This window comes from Lissotriton helveticus, chromosome 8 (assembly GCF_964261635.1).
Source record: "Lissotriton helveticus chromosome 8, aLisHel1.1, whole genome shotgun sequence".
Taxonomy (NCBI): Eukaryota; Metazoa; Chordata; class Amphibia; order Caudata; family Salamandridae; genus Lissotriton; species Lissotriton helveticus.
Window position 1 is genome coordinate 282,135,700 of NC_136069.1, and position 15,110 is coordinate 282,150,809.

General features: G+C 46.7%; 1 protein-coding gene across 2 annotated transcripts in view; it reads right to left on the reverse strand.

The window, feature by feature from the left end:
• Positions 1-2,961: 2,961 nt before the first annotated feature.
• The window catches only part of NPAT (nuclear protein, coactivator of histone transcription), a 358,220-nt gene continuing 346,071 nt past the window's right edge, over positions 2,962-15,110 (reverse strand). For both annotated transcript variants that reach the window (XM_078657048.1, XM_078657050.1), the window contains exon 19: positions 2,962-3,813. In XM_078657048.1, the coding sequence (XP_078513174.1) occupies positions 3,727-3,813 (87 nt within the window). In that variant the 3' untranslated portion in view covers positions 2,962-3,726. The remainder of the gene's footprint in view (positions 3,814-15,110) is intronic.

A 15,110-nucleotide genomic window follows, 5' to 3' on the forward strand; every position in this document is an offset into this window, starting at 1 on the left:
AACCTCTTATTGAAGTTTCCTTCGCTGGAGTCAATGTGGCTTGATCTTCTCTCTGTCCTTTAGTGTTCTTCTAGAAAACATCAGAGTGTGGCTGCAGTATTCTGGAAGATGATCTTCAATCAATAAGCATTTGTAGAGTGCAACACTGTCACCCCAAGGGGATTCTGGGCGCTGGAGTCCAAGGTCTCCATCGAAAAGGCAGGTCTTAAGGAAACAGAGGGAAGAAACGAGCAGAAAAGGCCAAACAGACCAAACAGACGGCTTAAAAACAAGCAAGCAAAAAATGCAAAACAAGCAGTAAAGGCATAACAGAGCAGAAGGAGGTAAAACAGAGGGCAGAAAACTAGCAGAAAAGGCCAAACAGCAGTCAAAAAAACAAGCAAAAAAGGAAAAACAGAGGGCAGAAAAACAACCAGAAAAGGAAAAAACTGAGGGCAGAAAATCCAAAAAAGGCAGAACAGAGCAGAAGAAGCCAAACAGAGGACAGAAAACCGAGCAGAAAACAAGCAAAAAAGGCAACAGTAGAAAAAAGCAAAACAAAGGACAGAAAAATGAGCAGAAGAGACAGAGCAGAAAATGGCAAAACAGGGCAGAACAACAAGCAGGAAAGGCAAAAAGGTGTGCTGAAAAAAACAGAGAAAGGCAAAAGAGGGCAGAAAAATTAGCAAAAAAGGTAAAATAGAGCAAGAAACCAGCAGAGGAGGTACAAACAAAGGGCAGCAGGGGATAGTGAACTGGGGGCAAGCTGAACTAAAGAACTGTTGCAGGGGGAGCTGGCACGAGGATCTTCCTGTGGGCAAAGAATACAGACCTTGTGGGGATCTTTACTGTCTGTACCTTCTTTTCTCACAGAAAGGATACTTCACAAAAAGTGCAGCCAGTTTGTTAATTACCTTCCATGGTCACTTTCCTATCAGTGACTGATTTTTATATAATGGAATTATTTTGTAAATTAAATGTTGGCCTTTTTAGCCCTTTTATTGGCTGCAAACATATGTATTGTACTATGGCACAAGAAAATAAATAAATAAATAAATTAGATATACAGATACATAAATATATATATATATATATATATATATATATATATATATATATATATATAGTTTTTAGCAATAAACCTTCTTGAAGAAGACGCCGCACACCACTTCGAAACTTTATCTTTAGTTTATTTTCTGTAGGTTCCCCACCTACGCGTTTCGGACAAGAACTGTCCCTGATCACGGTTACAAACAAATGTCCTTCATTTGTGTCTACTATATATAACTGATGACACCACGTAGCCTTTTAAGATGCATTGTGGGCTCAGTAGTTGCAAGTTGGATATTTAACTAATCATGGCAATGTATGTCACCGGATTGCCACAGTGTACGGCACAAGTGGATCTTTGATTCAATATTTAAGTATTATTTAGCATTTGCGCAATATGTAGACAAACAAGTAGTTAGTTGTCGACATTACTCAAATTGGAAGTTTGGATAACGCAAAATATATACTGATGGACTGAGTGTCCATACTGACAAATTATGGCTAAGTGCCTAATAATCCAGTTGTGTCGTTTGTGCTGCAATCACAGTTTAACAGTACCAAGATAAAAAACATTTTATGAATTTTATCTATATCACATGTATTTCATTTTTCTAATTTAGCCACATTTTTATCATGAATAGTACATTTCATTAACGAGTTATCATTATATACAGTATTAAGTCCATGAATTTATCAGAAACTTAATAAATGAACATATAACTCCTCATATAAATCCCCACGGGCTTCTTGTTTTGAATCTTATTATAAGTTTAGATTCAAGGCGTCTTAATTTTTTGGTTCGATCACCTCCTCTTTCATTTTCGCTCACCATGGCGATACCAGCATATTTCATGTCTTTCCAAGTTTTTCCCGGGTGAGTTTTTAGATGTTTTGCTGTCGAATAACTAAAATCATTGTTCTGGATAGCTCTTGTGTGTTCAAGTATTCTCTTTTTGAGTGGGCAGACTGTTGAGCCAATGTACTTTTTACCACAAAAGCATTATAACTGATAGACCACGAATTGTGATTCACAAGTTATTTTATCCTTTATTTCAAAGGTCCTGCCCTTTGAATCTTTTATCTTTAGTGAATAGCCACTTTAAAAAAGTGAAACCCATGACATGGCTAGAGAAACGTCAATTAGGATTCAGTAAATGCTTATCATTTAAAGCGTGTAAAATTGGCCAAAATATCAAGAACATAAAAGATCCAGGATTTATAAAGTGCGGCTAATCACCTGCAAGAGTATCCAGGTCTTGGGTCCGATTCTGAATTCCTAAAGAGAGCGTGAAGTCCGGAGAGAGAGGCTGTTCCGGGATTTTGCAGTAAGGCAGCATCCTCTACTGTTGCTTCGGCGGATGTGGAGGGTGAGTGAGAGAGAGGGAGGGAGGCAGATTGCAGGAGTCTGGAGGGTTGGTGGAGGCTCAGGTGGTGGTTGACATGCTGGTTCTTCGTTGTGCAGGGCTTTGTAGGCGTGAGTCAATCTTGAATTGACATCTCTTGTGCACGGGGAGCCAGTGGAGTTTCCTAGGGTGAGGGGTGAAGTGGGTCGTCCGAGGTGGTTGAGGATGAGTCTGGCCACTGAGTTCTGAATGGCCTGCAGTCTCTTCAGGAGGTGTGTGGTAATTCCTGCGTTCAATGTGTTACTACAGTATAGCATCAGATTGTTACTCCACCATACAAACCTGTTTAAATTAGAACAAACTAATGACCAAGCATTTTTTTTTGAGTCAGAGGCTTTCCTAGGCCAGGATGTAGTTGTTCAGCACAACCAACAAACGTGCAAATGTTTTGTAATGATTTTCAAAATATGTAAACTGGTCTCAAATTGCTCCTTGTAGACATCCTTAACCCCGACTTGATTTTGCCTTTCCATGCTTAAACAAGCCCAGTCATAAATGCTAAGAAACGTAAACAAAACACAACACAATATTCAAATCAGCAGCAAATCTTTATTGCAAAATGTAAAGTGAACATTTGCCACACTTGTGACTGCCAGTAGATTATTCGAGACCCCTTCAGTTAGAGCAATAAGAGTGTTCGACTATCTGTTAGTGTCAGAAAGCCTTTCATGTATTAAGCTCATGTTTGTAAACTGTCATTGCGCTATAATTCAGTATACTTCAACATACTATGGAAACAGTGAAATGCTGTCACAATAGTGAAATACAAAAGTATAGTGACTAAGCAGAAAGCAGTATTGTTAGCACATCCTTCAAATTGTGGTACAAAGTAAGTGGAAGGGCTGTCTGGGTTCATGACTAATGCCACCACCGAAACAATTTATAGGGTTTGCTGTTGGGTAGGAACTGAGGTTTCAATACCAAAAGACTATTTCAAAGTAAAATGTATGTCTGTCGCAACAAACTTTTCAACCATTAACAGATAGTCCACAGTAATCAACAATAACTGGTGGACAGTAACATAAGCAAAAAAGCATTTGGTTATTTGCAGATTCACAAGCTTGAGAATTATTCTTTCAATATTTATAATGTGCAAAATATCTGCATAACTGTACACATTTGAAAATTCACACTTATAAGTGCTTACAAATATTTACACATTAAAAAAAGAGAAACTAAATTAAAGATTCTATTTACAAAACCTGTCATAGATATAGCATGATTTTCTGCTATAAAAGAAACAGCTAACAAAACGCATAACTGTTCTTGCGGACAGTGGACTTCTTCCAATGTCTTATTCATCGTAGTGCAGAGACAATAAAAATTTATCCACGTCCATACCAGCTGGAAACGAATCCAGAAGCTTTTTCTTTTTCTGTTTCTGCAAGTAAGAATAATTCGTATTAAATCGGAACGCTTCCAAACCATTGCAAACAGCTTATCGTTGGAATATAAACTTTCTCTCAATGATTTTTGCTCAACAGGGTGAAATCTACTACATGTTCCTAGATGAAGTCCGCCCCCACCCTTCTGCCGAGTCTCTCACTTTTCCCCTCCTCCCCTCTTCATGCCAAGCACTTTTTGATCTGACAGTCTGAGACCGTCCATTTGGGAGAGATTCACAGAGGTCGCAGATTGTTCATGGGGCACTTAACTAACTCTGTGTCATCATTATCATATTCTTGAAAGCGTTCCCTAGTGAAGTAATATAAATATGAATGATGGTTCGAATGAAATTAGCTAAACAAACCAAGACACAAGAAGAGCGAATCCAACCATCAGCGGTTGAGACTAATAGATAGTAGAGGTGTCCAAAGGCCACGTGCTGGCCCATCACTTCAGTAGAATTGTTCCTACATTAAGTAAAGGCAAATCAAAAGCCTTTGTGTTTAAGGTGTCTTCGCACGCAACAAGGTGCCACCAATTCTTTCTAACATCTTTTCTAGAAGTGTCAAGGTGACTTGCATATTTTAGTTTAAGCTGCATGAAGCAGAGCGAAATGAATACACAATACTTTTCATAGTGACTCCTGAATTATTAATCCTCCCTTCCCTCACACTTGTGGTTGTCCAGCACGAGTTAGAACTACTGAAAACATTTGACAATGTAACAAAGGGCAACGTCATGAAGCCTGGGATCTCAGCAGCGATGCCGGGATCTCAGGAGCGATGCCTGGATTTTAGCATCTCAAGCGCACGTGAACTGAAGAGAGTGTCCGAAGAGGGTGAGTGTGACATGGGTCCACTCCGCTGCCTCCATTCTGCCAAAACTACAACAAATGAGCAACTCAAGCCCCAAGGAGCTCTGTAGAGGTCCAGGCACACCAGATTGGAAGAGGCTACTTGCACCTTCTGTAGTAGGACTCCTAAAGCATACTAAGAAAGGCATCGAAAACCTGGGATAGAAGAGGTACCCTGTTCAAAAATGTACAGCTAATCACAACAACCAGATGCCTACAAATAATCAATCAGCATGCCATTTTTTTCCTAGTCACAATATACAACCAATGGAACATAGTGCGGATCATACTTAACGTACAAGTTACTTACCTTCGTTAACGATGTATCTGGTAGAGAAAACTAGCCACAGATTCCTTAATGTAGAATTATCCCCAGGCGTGAGACTGTATCCGGAAATTTTTCTTTGCCACAACATCTCAGCGCGCCGGGGGCGAACCACGTGACTCCGCCCTGATGTCGTCCGTGGGCGTGCCGTCAGCGAGGTCACATAAGCCCCACCCCGGCGCGCTGACGTCAGTTTTCCTTCTTTTCCGCATGCAACACGTTGAGTAACAGTGTGCGAATGCCTTCGGGCTTCAAGACGTGTACTTCTTGTACGTGTCAGATGTCGGGGACGGACCCTCACCCTATTTGTATGTGGTGTTTGGGCAAGCACTATGATTCTACGGACTGCGACGCTTGCCAGCATCTGAAACCGAAGTCCCGGCGGGAGCGCCGGATGAAACTACTTTCGGCCCACCTGTCCAGGTCTGTCTTATCACCGCGTCCGTCCCCTGCCTCGGAAGGGTCCAGAAACTGCTGATTCCGACTACGGCATCGTCCTTCACGGAGACCTCACGGGCGTCGCTCGCCCACCGGTAAGTCTTACAGCTTGTCACCAAGGCCTGGTCCCCATCCTGCAGAGGGCGCGGGTTCCCCTCGGGACATCGCTCGTCGCCACCCTACCCGCCGTTTCCTGGCGTCAGGGCGACTAGGGCCCAAATAGAGGCCTACACTTCGGCTCCACAGGCTTCCTTGGCCCCTCAACCTCTTCCTGAGACATCCGCGGAGTCCTTACCATGTACGGGGCCTTCTGCGGAGTCGCCGGCGGTTTCGCGCCAACGAATTCGGCTTCAGGTGTTGGGGTGTGTGTCGTTGAGGTGCTGTTCCCCTCTTTGACCCACGGCACCTCTGCCTCGCTACAAATCACCGAGGGGGTCCCTGTGGTGTCGCAGGAGGTTGCCGGGACTCACGGTTCGTCCCCGAGTCCCCCTCAGTCTTCTGGACAGGCGGCTGCCTTACCGGAGGACGAGCCAACGCCGTTCCGGCGCCGGCGGCTTTCCTCCCCAGCCCTGGTGGCTCCTCCCTGGGTCCCTCTCGGCCCTCTACGCAGGCGGTTGCCTCGTCGGAGGTCGAGTCGGCGCCGTTCTTTAGCCAACCCGGCTCCAACCCCGCCCCATTCTCCTAGGACGCAAGTGGTGGTCGTCTCGGCGCCCCCAGTGACCGCTCCAGAGTACCCGGCGGTGTACGCTGCAGATAGCATGCGAGTGCTCATTTTGGGTCCAGACAGTGGAGTTTCTCCGCTTCCCTGGAAGGATGCGTACGAGGAAAGAAGGTGGGCAAAGTGATGGTCTGCCCGATGTGGAAGGACAACCTTTGGGAAAAAAGAAGGACAGGTCCTGAGAACCACCTTGTCCGGATGAACTGAAAGGAGGTTTGGAAGAAAGAGCCTGGAGCTCACTCACTCTCTGGCAGAGGTGAAAACTACCAGTAAAGCCATCTTTAAGGCGAGAAAATGTAAGGGACAGTTATAAAGGGGCTAAAAAGGAGCTCACATTGAGTAAGTCAAGACAAGATTCAAGTCCCATCAAGGCATTATGAAAGGCACGGGAGAAAACGTGTGCCCAATTCCTTTGAGGAAACGGTTAACAACCGGGGACTTAAAAAGAGAAGGCTTATCAGGAAGCCTTAGAAAGGTGGAGATGGCAGAAAGATAACCTTTGACCATGCCCAGAGCAGAGCCCTGCTGAGCCAAGGACAGAAGAACCTCAGAAAGAGGGTCAGAAAGGGAATCCACAGCCTCTGCTGTGAACCATGCCACAAATTTGTTCCATCGGCAGGCGTACACCGTTTTAGTGCCGGGACGCCTGGCTGTCAGAATGACATTACAGACCTCGGGAGGAAGGTTGAAAGCTGTTAACTGTCGCCGCTCAATCTCCACGCATGAAGGTGGAGGCTGGACAGGTTCGGGTGGAGGACCGGCCCCTGCTGCTGTGACAGTATGAGCATCGATCCCCCAATCCGTTTGCCTCTTCGGGAGGATCTTCTGAGTAGCTTGGGATACCATACTCTTCAAGCCCAGTCCGGAGCCACAAGAATAACTTGGGCCCGGTCGCGCCTGATCTTCTTCAGCACTCTGGGCAGAAGTGGTATAGGCGGAAAGGCATACAATAGACCGCAGCTTCACCTGAGACCAAAAGCGTCTCAGAGCGAGTGCCACCTTGGAAATTCCAACGCGTAGAACTGATGACACTGCGCGTTCTCTTCGGTGGGGAATAGATCTAACCAAGGCTCTCCCACTGCTGAAAGAGACCATGCGCCACGGAGGAGTTCAGACGCCATTTGTGATCCATCAAGCATCGGCGGCTGAGTTCATCCGCGCGGGCGTTCAGAGAACCTGCCAGGTGTTGAACCACCAAGGTAATGCCTTGACGTTCCAACCATGTCCAGAGGCACAGAGCCTCCTGACATAGGGTCCAGGAAGCCACCACACTCTGTTTGTTGCAATACCACATGGCGCAGGTGTTGTCCATGAACACCTGCACAACACTTTCCCGGAAAGAGGGAAGGAATGCCTTCAGTGCCAGTTGGATCATCCGAAGCCCCAAAAGGTTGATATGGAGCCGGGACTCTGCAGAAGAACAGAGGCCTCTGATCTTCGCCTCTCCTAAGTGGCCTCCCCATCCCAGGAGGGACACATCAGTCACCACTGTGTGCTCCGGTTGGGGAAGGGAGAGGGATCTGCCATTGACCCAATCGCCATTCGTGAGCTACCACTGCAAGTGTCGGACAGTGCGCGCCGAGATCTGGACATGGTCGGACAGGTTGCCCTGATGCTGCGCCCACTGGAATTTCAGGTCCCACTGCAGAGCCCGCATATTCTACCTGGCATGTTGCACTAACAGGATGCAGGAGGCCATCAGGCCCAGGAGCCGGAGGGTCATCCTGACTGAAATCCGGAATAGAGGCTGAAAGATCGGAATCATAGCCTGAATATCCTTGACTCGTTGCTAGGGAGGATAGACCCGAAACTGAGTCGAATCCAGAACCGCTCCGATGAAGGGGAGCGTCTGAGAGGGACTCAGGTGCGAGTTTGGCACGTTGATGGAGAACCCCAGCAAATGCAGGAGGTTGGCCGTAGTCTGAAGGCGGGCGCCTTCAACAACCAGTCGTCGAGGTAGGGGAAGACTGATACCCCTGACCTGCGACCACCGCCATAACTTTCATGAACACCCAAGGGGTGCTGGTAAGGCTGAAGGGGAGCACGGTAAACTGAAAATGCTCCTGGCCTACCGTGAACTGCAGGGAACGCCGGTGGGCCGGCAGGACGGGGAAGTGAAAATATGCGCCCTGCAAGTCCAACAATACCATCCAGGATCGAGGCTAGCCAAGACCTGAGCCAGAGTCAGCATCTTGAACTTCTCCTTCCGGAAGAAGCGATTGACAGCCCGCAGGTCCAAGATGGGGCGCAGGCACCCCTGGTCCTTCTTGGGGACCAGAAAGTAGTGGGAATAACAACCACTCTCTACTTCCTGCCCAGGAAGGCACTCAATGGCCCCTTCCTGTTGGAGAAGAACTGAATGATCCCCCGACATGCCGTGGCACCGAGGCGGCATGGCTGGAGGGGAGGACTGAAAGGGAAGGGAATAACCCTTGCAGATTATCTGCAGCACCCACCTGTCCGATGTAATTTCGTGCCAGTGGTGGAGATGGTGGCGGACCCTGCCACCTACTGGCGTGGGGTGCTCCCTGAAGCTCGGATTAGGAAGGCTTGGAGGCGGAAACAGTGGGGGTAGAGGTGGACTGACCCGCACGCTGGTTCCCGGCCCTGCCCCTGCGGAAGCCGCCACCGCCGCGCGGAGGCTGGTTCTGCACAGGCTTGGTGGAGGAGCCTGCCTGGGTGCCTCTGCCCTGGCCACGAAAAGAACGAAACCCAGGAGTGGTAGAGTTCTTTGTAGAAAGACCCAAGGACTTGGCCGCGGCCCTTGAGTCCTTAAAGCGCTCCAGTGCATTGTGTGCCTTATCGCCAAATATGGGGGAGCCATCAATAGGCATGTCCATGAGCAAGCCCTGGACATCGGACGAGAACCCAGCTGAACGCAACCAGGCATGGTACCGCAACGCTACAGTCATTGAAATTGCCCTGCCCAACTAATCAGCTGTGTCCAAACCACACCTGATGGCAAACTTAGCTGCATCGTTACCTTCAGCAATTGCTTGGGAAAGGTCAGACTGGAATTCCTCAGAACGCTGAGGCAAGACCTGAGCAACAGAATCCCACACTGCGTCGGAGTTAACGGCCCAACAAGCAGGCGGTGTTAACCGACCGCAGCCCTAAGCTGGCCGAGGAGAACAACCCCTTACTAAATTGTTCCAGCCTTTTAGAATCCTTATCCGGCGGAGCCGTGGGAAAGGCACTCTGCGACGTCGAGGCCTAAATCACCAGGCTCTCAGGCGTAGGTTGAGTGGTCAGGATGCGGGATCACCAGGCTGCGGGCGGTGACGCCTGGCGATGTTTTTATCCACAGACGCCCCCGTGGCGGGCCGCAAACAAGTGCCCAAGAGGACTTCGGTAAGGCCTCACTGGAAAGAAGCAGCGGCTCAGACGATGTAGACGCCGTCTGGAGCACCTCAGTAAGGAGGTTGATTTTGAGGGCGACTGTAGGAAGGTAGGGATTGAGAGCCTCCGCAGCCCGACGGATCACCATGGTGTAGGAAGCACCCTTCTCCGTAGTAGGCGGAGGAGAGGTCAATCCCAGGTCAGAAGAGACATCAAGCTCGACTGCGTCTTCCAGGTCGTCCACCCAATCTTACTCTGAATCACATTGATGCACCTGGTTGATTATGTATACTGTTATATTGTTATATTATTGACGCACCTGGTTGACTTTGCACACTTTACCCTCTCCATCTCAACGTTCCTTACTACTCTCGCACCTGTGGGACTATACACCCTGCTCACACCTACCTCAACTGTACCCTCCTTTAAACTCTAAATATTCTAAACACGTTTAAGCAGGTATATGCTCCTTATTATTGCACTTTATACTATTGACGCAATTGTCTGTCTATACACTGTGTACCGACACTACCTCACCTGTTATCTACCTCATGTCCTTTATCCCACCTATGTAACTAGCACCTTGTACCTAACTACCTCATATATTACTCTGTATATACGCTTTATTACTTTGTATTTTTTACCCCCATTCCCTTGTAAAGCGCTCTGATATCTGCAAAGATCTTGTTCGCGCTATATAAAACTTTAAAAATAAATAAATAAATAAATTGCTGGGCAAGAGGATCCTCGGACCAGTCCCAGTCATCGTCCGCCTCTGGCGTAGAGGGAGCAGGTCGTGGAGGCAGAGCCAGAGCCTGAGAAGGGACGAATGGCGCCGGCGGGAGCCGCTTCCCAATGCGGATTCCAGGCCGGAACAAAATGGTCCTGGAACCGGGGCAGGTGTGGGATAAACGGCACCCAGTGCGGCCCAGGGAGTGGAGCAGAGGGCGGCGCCAGAGCTGGCAGCGCTAGACCCCGTGGCGCTAGAGCCAGCGGCGCAGGATCCTGTGGCGCCGGAACCGAAGGGCTAACAGGATCAAGACACAGGACCGCGGGGCCCGAAGGCGCGTTGGCGGGAGCCCGAGGCCAAAAAAGGCGGTCCATGGCAGCAAGCATCTGTTCGGGAGTCGCCAACGGACCCGGGTATTGCGGGTAGGCCGCGGGACTCCCAGGCTCCAGAGGCAGAACTTCTGTCTCCCTCGTCCGCCTCCGAGGAGCGACGGGGGGACGTCGGTGAGTGAACACGCTTATTCGACTTCTTTTTATGGCGTTGCTTACTGGAGTCCGAAGGCGAAGACTAGGAGGCCGAGGAGCGACGGCTCCGGTCCCGCAAGTGGTCGCGGGAACAGCCCCTAGACCCAGAGTGGCGGTGTGAAGAATGCCGAACTTCCAGCAATTTCCGACGTCGCTCCAGCAAGGCTTTCAGGGCCATGGCTCGACAGTCCCAGCAGGTCCGGGAGTCGTAACCCGTCTCCAGGTAGTAGAGGCACACATCGTGGGGGTCCGCCACCGACATATTACGGCAGCATGTCCCACAAGACTTAAAGCCGGGCATCCCTACGTGCACCAGGAGAAAAAAAGGGGGGGGGGACACAAAAGTCTCAAAAGAGTAGTCAAAAAGTGACTACGGTACGTGCTCAATCCGGATCTGCGCTTGCTGGCGCGGAAAAAGAAAGAACCGACGTCAGCACGCATGGGTGGCGCCTAAGTACTCTTCGTGACGTCATCTCGACGCGGACGACGCCAGTGACGGACGCGGAGCCGCAGGACGCCACCTACTGACGCGCAGGTGTACTGCTAAGCAAAACTTTCCGGTTCCATCGTGTCTCTTTCAGATGTATATTGTGATAAAATCCCACAAGTTAGAACGAGAAAACCACTACTTCACTTGCAACAAGAAGGCTCTTCGCTATAGAAACGTACCAGAGTGGATGGTTTGAGAAGCCCTGAAGTTCCATATGCCACATGTTCTTATCCACTCCATTGAATGAGGATCATAAAGGGCCTGGAGATCTTCAGCATCTGTGGCACCACCAGTATGAGCAGCACAACAGGAAAAATTAACCAGAGTGGAAAATACTTTTGACTATCACTGTGTAATTTAGGATGAAAAATGTCTCCTATTGAAAATGACTTTGAATGTTTCTTGCTGGTGCAAATGTCCACAGGCAGAATTACCCATTATCAAAAAACATTCCACCCATAGTTGATATTAGAGAGCGATCAACTCCTGAGAAATCTTTGCATTTTCTGCTAAAATACCCCCATTACATTTCATATATTCAAGTATCTGACTGCACTTTATTTTTAAACATGTGCTGCATTTAGTACTGATTACATATGCACAATATGTAACCTTTCCTTTATTATAGTTTGATAGATTAATTATTTATATATTTGTATAAATGGGATTTATAATGCATGCCTAATTAAGTGAATGCACAACAGAATTCATATTCTAATTCAAACATTTTTTATCATTGTTCAAGAGGTCTGATCTTTTAAAAATAATCAGAATACTTTACTCACGCCTGCTATAGACATGTATTAGGCGGAGAGGCACTTCAGCTTTCTGGGAGGTGCATACAAGCTGTGCTACAGACATTCCTAGTGAAAGTCACTGGCTGAACGCCGAGAGAGACAGACAGAGACAGAGAGAGAGAGACAGAGAGAGAGAGACAGAGAGAGAGAGACAGAGACAGACAGAGACAGAGACAGAGACAGAGACAGAGAGAGAGAGAGAGAGAGAGAGAGAGAGAGAGAGAGAGAGAGAGAGAGAGAGAGAGAGACAGAGACAGAGACAGAGACAGAGAGAGAGCTCCTCCAAGCACAGATGTTAACCAACAACAATTCTGTTGTTCGGCTAAGGTAGGTGGCCTAGAGGGCATCTACAAAACTCAGTAAGGCAGTTTTGGTGCTAAGAAAGTTTAGCTACGGGCTAGAAGAGAGGGGCTGGTCGACAGAGACTGAATTCACCCTTCAGTTCAATTAATTATTAAATTTCACCACAATGTTGCAATTATTTTTAATATATTGTTTATTAATGGCTTTGATAGCCACGTCGTGTTTATATTTTTAGTTACATTGATTCATGTAAGGACATTCATTTAAATTAAGAATCACAGTTGCCAGAGAAATGGGAGCCGCATGTCACTTATAGATGAGTGATTTGTGATGTAGATCCTCCAACATGTGCATTACAATGCAGTGTCCATTACATGGATAATCGAGAGCTAAGGCCGACTATAGACCTTGCAGTGCAGCAAGTTATCCTAAACTGATTACGGTTTGCAGAATCAGAGTAAATAATGGAGGGAAAGCATTGCCAACGCAGCTTTTGATACTAGAAAAAGTACAGATGAGGCTCAAAAATCACAAAATAAAATACTGCCCACAGGTGTTGAGGTGTAAGAGTAGAACTAATTATCTGATGTAGAATCTCACTATGCTTGTTTGAAGAAATACATGCACCGCACAAAGTAACACATCCAAGGTTTTGGAGAGAAGCCAATTGAGAAGGGAACACCTCTTCTGTAGATGGGAGTCAGCCGTAACGAGGCAACCACCTTTATGAGCAGCTAATCTCTCTAGCACATGTGTATGGAGAAGTTGTCTTTGAAAGACTGGGCTTAAATCTTCGTTTACACTCGGGGGACAACAACGATCGGCCTAAAGGTAGCACAGTACAAATGATGTAAACATAGGAAATGGTAACATAGTAACCATAAAAACAGTAAACATAGTAAGCAATAAGCTGGAGGATGTGCTGGTACCTCTTAAGCTTTGGAATATGAAACACAACAAAGGTTAGAGGCCCAGAAAAGACAATAATTTCTTCATTCAATCAGGCATGCATGTTCTACGCTAGTGTCCTCCTTGCTTTTTCATAAATAGTTGTAGTGTTAAATGACTGACTATAGATATCTCATTCTTGGAAAATAAGCATTAGGTATCTCAGCCATTTCCTTCCTCGGATGTTCATACGATTTGTCCTATTTTCGTTTATATATCGCTTCATACTGAACTTCCGTTGATTCTAAGTGCTGTAACAGGTATTACTATTACCCAGTTTTTTTGTACTCAATGTAGCGACCTCAGGAAGATGAATTGCCGAATTGGTGTTACCATATTCACAGCCGTGACCTGCAGATCACAACAGATGTCCGCAGCAAATGTTAACTCAATGCGCTATTTTACTAGCTGATATACTTCTCATATCAAAAGGAACTCCTGTAGATCTGGCTCTTAATGCTCTTCCACTACTGGGCAGTGTACCAGGATTAGCATCCTTTGGCGACTAGGTCTCACATATGATCTCAGAGGATGATATATTGGATTTTATTTTACTCCAGAACTGCCAGTTGCCTGAAATCAACCTGATGCAACAAACGCTGGCTGTATCGGCTTTCCTCCCTGTCTGGTAGGGTCAGTTGAGACCTTTCACACGGTCATAAGGAAGGAGGCTCTGAGTCAGTTGCATAACATTGAATACAGCCTGTTAAGAATCTACTGACTGTTCTGGACCCGAAGGGATCTCGAAGAATAGGACGGGCAAGTAGATTCCCCTTACTGTTGCTTTCAACAAAGGTCTCGGTTTTTCTTTCTATTAAAAGTATTAAAAGCTTCAGAATGGCAGTGGGATGGATTTCCCTATCTCATATGTTAGGAATTAAGAAGCAAAAGGGTCACATACCCGATTTCTTGATCTGTGTTTGATAGGGGCAAAACAATCACCAGGCGATGGAAATCACCTGAATCACCCCCATTACTAGCATGGAAGCAATCGCTGCTGGTGTGGGCACAGGCCAAAAGTGTCACACTACACAAGGAAGATACTCTGGGGCTGCGTAAGATAAATATAGTGCCAATTGGGACACTATATTACATGACTTCAGACTAGACCAGTACTCAAACTCTGAGCACACTGATCTGAAGCTGGGAACAAGTAGAATAGACACGGTAATCTAGTTTGCTGCTCTACACTACATTGCAGAGATAGCAGCGCTGTAATAGCCCCCACCTGTAGCAAAAAGATCTGCTGCAGTCATTAATGTGTTATATGTACCTTAATATATTTTTGGGGTATTGGAAGGAAGCAGGGGAAACCCAAGTTGGACCGTTTTGTATTTCTCTTCCTTTTCTTTCCTTCCTTCACTAATGTGATGTACTACAGAGTCAATGGCCTAGTGATGGACCCTCTCCCATGTTCTTATCCCATGTTATCAGCTCCGCAGGACACACGAGGACTTAGTAACATTTTCGCTTGACACCTGAATGTGATCTTACGCTAATATATTAAAATATGTACTTCTCTTTGCGGTGAATGCTGACTTCTTATGTTGTCTTCTTGTATGTCACATGTAACAATATTATTGAACTATAGTTGAAGTCTCAAATTCTGAGCTGTAACCTCCCTAAATATAAACCTGTTTCTTCAACAAAATCAATAAAACAGATTTAAACAAAAAAATTGTGTTGAAATACCTGTTCACAGGCCACGCCCACTTCCGGAGGCCACGCCCCCTTGATTATATAAAGCGCCGACGCCCAGCCTTCCCCTGATCTCATACTCCTGAGGCACAGCCGGGAGCTCTGTTTGCATTTCGCTGCATTTTTAAA